Source organism: Cyphomyrmex costatus, unplaced genomic scaffold (assembly GCF_001594065.2).
Source record: "Cyphomyrmex costatus isolate MS0001 unplaced genomic scaffold, Ccosl1.0 scaffold615, whole genome shotgun sequence".
In the NCBI taxonomy this organism is placed as follows: domain Eukaryota; kingdom Metazoa; phylum Arthropoda; class Insecta; order Hymenoptera; family Formicidae; genus Cyphomyrmex; species Cyphomyrmex costatus.
In genome coordinates this window covers 53,708-61,340 of record NW_017280173.1, presented here as the reverse complement: position 1 = coordinate 61,340, position 7,633 = coordinate 53,708, and the positions used below count along the sequence as shown (strand labels likewise).

Below are 7,633 nucleotides of genomic sequence, written 5' to 3'. Positions count from 1 at the left end.
GAAACAGAAACTATGAAGTTTGTAGAGCTACAATCAGCTACAACTTACAGCGCCACTAGAATGAGATAGCATGATTTTTTCTCTCTCGCACAATTTCGACGAATAATGGCGGACTTCACGTGTCCAGACTCTTATTAGAGGGTCACTACTCATTACGGGATTGAAAATCGAGATATTTCACTTCAAAGTTGAAACGTTTAATTTATAATCCCTAGGGTGCGTTCCGAGTTTAAGCGGGGAGCACAGACTTTTGCATAACGCATAAACCATATACATAAAGAATTTGATTGGTTCAATGACTCATGCATAAGAAAATGGGCCAATGAAATTCTTTATGCGCATGCTTTATGCGTTATGCAAAAGTCTGTGCTCCCCGCTTTATACCTTACTTATTTACCATGCTCTGTAGTTCAGTAGAAAAAGCAGTTTGGAACATAACCACAGTATATACAGTAGCGCAACTCTCTGTCGGCACCTTTGATGTTAGTGAAGCCTAAAATGGAGTGCGCATGCGCGGCCGAGGCGCGTAACCAATCAGGGCACTGTATTCTATCTCACTTCTGCTCTCTGTTTATAACCTTTTCTCTCTTTCTAATTTATGTTCTAGCAATGTCCTAACCTAATTTGCACATTTGAATACGCGTACTAACAAGTAACTTTTATAAAATTATCTTAATTTATTTCATTATTCACAGCGAATACAGAAATCTATAGTTCTCGTTTACACTATATAGATATTTAATACTCACAGTGAAAAACGAGACGCATTTGAAAGAGAAAATAAAATAAAAATTAAACATATATAATGCACATTTATTTTATAACACTATATTTTGCAATTAAATATACCCACAAAATATATTATTATTAACTAATTGTACAGCAATATTGTATGTATAGCATATATCTTGTGTATACAATATAATATATACGCAATTAGAACAGAAAGTCACAATAAAGTCAAAATGACATTAGAATGATTGAAAAATGACTTTTAATGATCATTTTGGAACAATTTTAACATCATTTTGATACAATGATGACTTGTTTTGTTTGGATATATAATTAATGTGGTATTTCATATTTTGAAATATCATATGGCTCGAATAAAATTACTTATATTTATTATATTTTTTTCATATTGAATATAGTAACCGCAGATATTAGGAAATGCAAGAATATTCTCTCTCTCTCTCTCTCTCTCTCTCTCATAATTTTGTTGGTACTGCATCCGGATGAAGAATAGCTCTACTCTTGCTTATATTGTACCACTTTTCTTCAAAATGTAAGTGGCACAATCTATAAATGCGATGGGCATATTCTGCTCCACTTGCTTCTAAATCTAATCTTTCACACGCACGTATCCATTGCAACCATCTATATAAATATTATTATATTGGTTATTGTAAATACAAATAAAATATAGATAAAAAAATAATAGATATATATATCTACACATATACATATATATATGTTATATATATGTTATATATATGTTATGGTATATATATATGTGTTGTATACAGAAATTAAAAAATATTGAATATTCCAAATATACATATGTTAATATATAGCATAATATACAATAAATTCGTATGTGTTTTAGAAAATAAATGAAATAAAAAGTTGTACCTGTCATGTTCCTTTGGAAACCGAAAAAAGTGTCGTTTTTCCACAATATTTTTATTACAGTCCTCCTTTACGACACACCATCCGCTTGATTTTTGAGCACACATTTTTTTCGCCTTTTAAAATCTCTCCAAATATCTGTAACAGAAAGCTAAGATCAAAGTGCTTCAAGAGAATTTGAAATCTGTACTATTTTTGTACAGATAACCTATTCTCCGTAAAGCTAACTCGGTCTACGTTCTCTGTTTTTTTACACTTTCTTAAACACGTCTGAATACACTGAATAATTATTAAAATTAAACACGTATCACTTATCACTTTATCACACGTAGCACTATTCTCACTGTTTCTCACATAAAATTCGTCGCGTTCCCGCCACTTTCCGTCAAATGGTCCTTTAAATGCCTTATATGGACATTTCAATGGGACTGACAGACACCGACAATAGAAAGAAGAAGTGAGATAGAATACAATGCCCTAATTGGTTACGCGCCTCGGCCGCGCTAGAGTCCTAGATATCTAGGACTCTAGGCCGCGCATGCGCACTTCATTTTAGGCTTCACAAAATCAGGAGAGTTGCGCTACTGTATATACTGTGACATAACCTCGTCAGTATGACGGCAATAGTCGCATTGTTCGTTGTTTATCCGCATATGCTGCAAACAAAAATAAAGGATGGATCACGAGGATGAGTTTCTTAACGCTTTTTTTACACAAGTCGCTCAATTATGCTCCGACAAGGCTAAAGAAACAGTTGTAAGGGAATCTAATTCTGTTATATGTATATTAATATAAATAAGTACATATAAATGCAGTTGTATTTTTCTATCTGAAAAAGATATAAATTTAATTCAGGAGAAAGAAAGAGAATCGTGTAAGCAGATGCAAATGGGTCCATGGGGAATGCTTCTGATGCATTTACCACAAATAGCTGTTGCTGAACGTTCATATGCGGATTTAGGTTTCCTCAACACTAAAAATAAAGGTTTTCTTAGGAAGGATGTATGTATTTAACAACAAAGAAAATGCTTCAGTCAATGATTATTTCAGTCTTATTCTTTGATTTCTGATTAAATGTCCATTATCTTTATATGGAATAATTGTTTCAAGCAAGTATATGCACTATGTTTCAAAAGAAAATAATTATCTGAAAAAATATTAATAACTTTGAAATATTAATTTATTATATAATTATCATGATTTATTACAAATATAATAAATATAGGTACAAGGTTAATAAGAGTCAAACATTCAAAATTAAAAATTTGAAACAACGCTAATGTATTGACATATATATAAAAAAATTACTATATATATAAAAAAATTACTATATATATAAAAAAATATATAAAAATTAACACAAAAAATTAATCATTAATAAGATTATGTAAAGCGTTGAATAATATATAAATCATGACATGTTTTGGCCTCGGGTTTTGGCCCTCCTCAGATGTATGATTTATTACTTATTATTTTTTTCATTTTTATCTAACCTAAAATTGTTGTAGATTATTGTATATCGAAGATAAATTTTTGAACAGTCTGACGTTATGTACTGGATATCTAATAAATATATCTATAAATTTTAATTTGTGATTAACTGTTCCTTGAACATATGTAATGAAAAAAATTGTTTTTTATTAATGTAGTAAGAATCGGTATCTTCTATTGGTTTGTGAATTCTTATATGAGAATCATTACAATGATTATTTAATTTACTATTATTTACAGAATTCTTTAAAGACTGTCTATGAATCACTGAAGTCTGATTTGAAAAGATTAGAGGAAATGACTAAAGGGACAAATTTAATTGGTGCAACAGTTGCAAATGTTTCTAGTCAGCTCTGCCAATTCATCACGGCAAGAATCCAGCTGATAGATTTGTCAGTATATTAATATTTCAGCCTTTTGTTTCTAATGTTATATTGGTAATTATTGCATTATAGCTACGAAAGAATGTACAATATGAGTGTAAATAACAAAGTTATGAAGCATCAAGAATTACTGCAATGTATAGAAGGAATAGTAAAGTGCTATTTGTTATCCTGTTCTCATTTGGCATTAACTGCTATCAAGACAAGTTTAACGTGTGTATCCTCTTATAATGTTACTATAGTAAAATATAATTTTAATAATATGAGTTATAAATTTTGATGTATGTTAAAAACTAATAATCCTCGTTGTTCAGATTAGAATGTGAAATACTAGTACAATTAATGAAAGCACAAGTGGAAGTTCAAAACTGGAGATTTTTACCGACTCTGATGGCACTTTACGGAGCGCAAACACGAATGTCAGCTTGGGAAAGAACTTTGCAGAGCAAGGAGGTTAGCAATATATAAAGAAGAAAGCATAAAAGTACAATATTTTATATCAAATCTTATTTGGATCTTTGAGAGTTTCAAACTGGGATACTGGATCTGAAAATACAATGAAGTCCACAAATAATCGAACCAATTATACAAATGGCTCTTTATTCAGCTCTATACTGTATATAAGACATGAGAGTGTGTAATTAGTTAAATGTGCTGTACAGTCAGCTTATATGTGAAAGAACTCTTAGGGTGCCGGCACCTGTGTGTGATGTGTTGTGCGGGCGTAAGTGTGTGTGTGTGTTACTTCTCCGAGGAGTCGGTACCGAAGAGTTCGTGCAACCTCTACTTTTTCCTTGGATCTCCTCCTTTCTCTTGCGATGCCCTGGCATTCATGGGTGCTTTCGAAACGTCTCCGGCAACGGGCTGATCTGCCCTACCTTTGGTAGCGGCTATCTAGGAGACCCGGGGTGGAGGTCCGTCTGAGATGCGACAAATCTCGTGGCCGCCCGTCTCTGTCGAGGATCCTTGGAGAGGGCTATGGGTACTAGTTGTCATGGGAGTAGAGAGAACTCTTCGTCGAGCGGTTTCTCCGAAACCGGAGTGTTTGTAGGACCAGGCTAATTCTTTTAGCATCGTCACGGCAGGATGACGACAGAATACCACTGGTGTGATATTCATTGCAGAGTTCATTAGCTCTGTAGGAGATCACTCTATCTGTGAGAGATCTGCTGGGTGATCTTGCGGCATCTTATTTACTCCCATGCGGGATGATCTTGCCTGCAAGTTATTTTTCAACCGGGTTCGACTCCTGGCCGAGGTAATATTCAGGGTTGCCACAAATATTTAATCATAAAATTTCCTGACATTTCCCTGATTTACTGATAAAATTTTGAAATTTTTCCTGACTTTAAATAATACATATTTTGCAATGTTTCTTGTATTTTTATTGTAATATGGAAAATGTTAAATATTCTGTTGATCCAGTAATTTAACATAGATGCAGATATTTTTGAGGAATTGAATTTAAAAAAAAAAGAGGTAGTTCATATTATATACGCACAAGGCAATAGTTCACTAGCACCGCAAGATCACGGCAAATCATAAAGGTAAAGAATTATCCGGCAAGTTGGCTTGAAGAACGAAGCGGAATGATTTTATCAATGACTTTTATCAATTGTAGCGCCGTGATATAAATAAATTTCTTTACAGCTATTTTATTTTTCCTGACAAATATGCTAAATCCCTGATTTTTCCTGACTTCATTGACGCATTTTTACATTCTCTGACATTTTCCTGACTTGTGGCAACTCTGATATTTTTCGCAATGTAATTAAATTATTTTCGGATTTTTAATATGTCATTCATAGATTTTAATATGTTATTCAACATATTTTTAAGATCCAAGATGCAATGAGCATCAGAAATTGTTAATTAATTTAACTCGTGATAGTATTGCGGTAATTTATTAGTTTGCATTTTTTTTGTAAGTTTAAAAAAATTTTGGCGCGTGTTTAAGGATCTACATATGTAGTATATAAGTTCACACGAAATTATATTAGAAGCATCCAAGATACAGCTTGAAATTATATTAGAAGCATCCAAAATACAGCGTAAATGGCTTATCCTCATCGGTATTTAGTTTGAAACTCTCACGGTCCAAATAAGATTTATAATATTATCTGTTTTCGCCTGAAAATAGAAAAAAATTGGTTCCTACCAACGACATATACATAGACCGAGCATTCTGTTCTTAGCTTGAAGCCGGAAGTTGGCAGTTTAACTAGACCCGTTGCATCTCTTTCTATTTTGAAAGAGAAAGAGAAGCACTCTTGACAGTCGCAAGTGTAAATAAACAGGTCAGAAAGTGCGATCATAACCATATGAGATAAAATTATTTTATTTTGAAATAATGTTGAAAATATATCAAATTTATTCAAATAATTATTATACAAACCTAATTATACTTAACTAATAATAGTAAAATTTATATTAATATAATCGAGTGATACATTTATCTCAACCTAACCTAACCAATTAACTTAGGCATCATTTATATAACATTTTTCTAAATTTGCTCAGTGAACAACATTTTTTTCGTCATTTTCGTGTTTCTCTCTGGGATTCACGGAATCAATAATAATATGAGAAAGGTTATGTGCTCTTGACAACACTAGTCAGAAAATGTAGACCAACGATACAAGAAGGAAAGAATATAGCTGAATATACCGCGAGATAAAGTGAGATAACACGGGTCTACTTAAACTGTCAATTTCCGGCTTCAACCCCCACTGAAAAGCATGGGAATGCTCGGTCTATGTATACAGGGAGGGGCATTTAAAACAGGTCACCTGAATAACTCGCTCGTTTTTGACAATAGAAGAAAAAGTGTCAAACAAAAGTTGCTTGGTTTCGAGGGGCACATAATGTGATGTCAATAATTGTTTTTTTGGTGGAGGCGCTAAAAAGATATGAAGGTCACCTCCACTTTTTTAAATGGAATTATGTAATTTTTTTTAGATAAGGTGATTCCTCTAATTATTTTGCATATAAAAGTATTAAGGTAGAGATACCAAAAAACCAATAATTTTCGAGATATTTTACACTTTATTTCGATACATATTGATACAAAATGTTAAATAACTCGTAAACTGTTGACTTTTTGATTATCGCACCTTAATACTTTTGTGAACAGAATAATGAGATAAATCAAATGGTGTAAAAAAAACACATAGTTGCGTATTTAAAAAATTATCCATTTTGTATACATATTTTTTTAGAGCAACTATGTGTTATCTCTACCTTAATACTTTTATATGCAAAATAATTAGAGGAATCACCTTATCTAAAAAAAATTACATAATTCCATTTAAAAAAGTGGAGGTGACCTTTATATCTTTGTAACTACCTGCTTTTTATACTCGGACTAGCTCGTCGGAAAGATTTGCGTGTCGTATAAAAAAGGTTCGGCTGGAGGAGTATTCGCGTCGGAACGGGGCGGCGGAAAATTATGTGAAGCGTCGGAAATCGGTAAAGAAAATACTAATGCGAAAGTAATAGTTAGACAAGAAACATAGTTTATTAAGACAAGCTAGATGATACGGAAATTATAATAATCGAAGAGAAAAATAACATATAGGAATATATAATTAACGGACGCGACTTACAATAATACAGCGAAGAAAATAAACGAGCGCGGGTAACAGAAAAAATATATATATATACAAACGAGCGCGGACAACAGAAAAGAAATGTATATACAGGGTGGGCGAGAATAACCGCCAAATATTTCACAGGTGGGTAGAACAGACTATACTGAGTCGAAAAGTCCTGTACCATTTTGGGATTGCAGCAATAGTTAACGAGATATTAATTTTTAAAGATTGGCAAATACGCGCGTCCGTCCGGCCTACCACACCATTGAGTGTAACGCCTACAGAACGCCGCGATGGGTGCGCGGGCCGCGGGAAGCGGACGTTTGGGGGCTAGCGGCGGTGTGCGCGGCACGGGCGGCGGAGCGCTTGCCAACCATCCCCACTCTTCGCGCGGCTATCTATCGCGATAGCTAATATTCGGCGCTTCAGAAATTAATATTTTGACTGCGAAAATCGGGAAATGATCGAAATCTTTTTGAGAACTCAATTTAGTTCGCTCTAAAGCGTGTACATGCCCGTGTACATACATACAGAAAA

General features: G+C 33.4%; 2 protein-coding genes across 3 annotated transcripts in view; one reads left to right on the top strand and one right to left on the bottom strand.

Annotated features, from left to right (window-relative positions):
• Positions 1-1,191: 1,191 nt before the first annotated feature.
• Positions 1,192-2,080, bottom strand: LOC108779787 (52 kDa repressor of the inhibitor of the protein kinase). The gene is made up of 2 exons (XM_018547295.1): positions 1,633-2,080; positions 1,192-1,377 (listed from the first exon to the last, which is right to left on the bottom strand). Exons 1-2 carry the CDS (start codon positions 1,734-1,736, stop codon positions 1,209-1,211), a joined length of 273 nt encoding a protein of 90 aa, XP_018402797.1. The 5' UTR covers positions 1,737-2,080; the 3' UTR covers positions 1,192-1,208.
• Positions 2,081-2,255: 175 nt separating this feature from the next.
• The window catches only part of LOC108779785 (UPF0536 protein C12orf66 homolog), a 31,968-nt gene continuing 26,590 nt past the window's right edge, over positions 2,256-7,633 (top strand). Inside the window, exons 1-5 of one of the 2 annotated variants that reach the window (XM_018547291.1) lie at positions 2,256-2,385; positions 2,485-2,631; positions 3,361-3,512; positions 3,576-3,716; positions 3,818-3,956. In XM_018547291.1, coding sequence (XP_018402793.1) covers positions 2,305-2,385; positions 2,485-2,631; positions 3,361-3,512; positions 3,576-3,716; positions 3,818-3,956 — 660 coding nt within the window. In that variant the 5' untranslated portion in view covers positions 2,256-2,304. Of the gene's footprint in view, positions 2,386-2,467; positions 2,632-3,360; positions 3,513-3,575; positions 3,717-3,817; positions 3,957-7,633 lie in introns of both variants that reach the window. The other variant, XM_018547292.1, reaches the window with a different exon arrangement.

Bases quoted from the DNA above. Each gene is read 5' to 3' on its own strand.
- LOC108779787 (XM_018547295.1), bottom strand. From the start codon at position 1,736: ATGTGTGCTCAAAAATCAAGCGGATGGTGTGTCGTAAAGGAGGACTGT. The intron at 1,378-1,632 runs GTACAACTTTTT...ATATTTATATAG, and splicing joins TTTCCAAAGGAACATGACAG to ATGGTTGCAATGGATACGTG.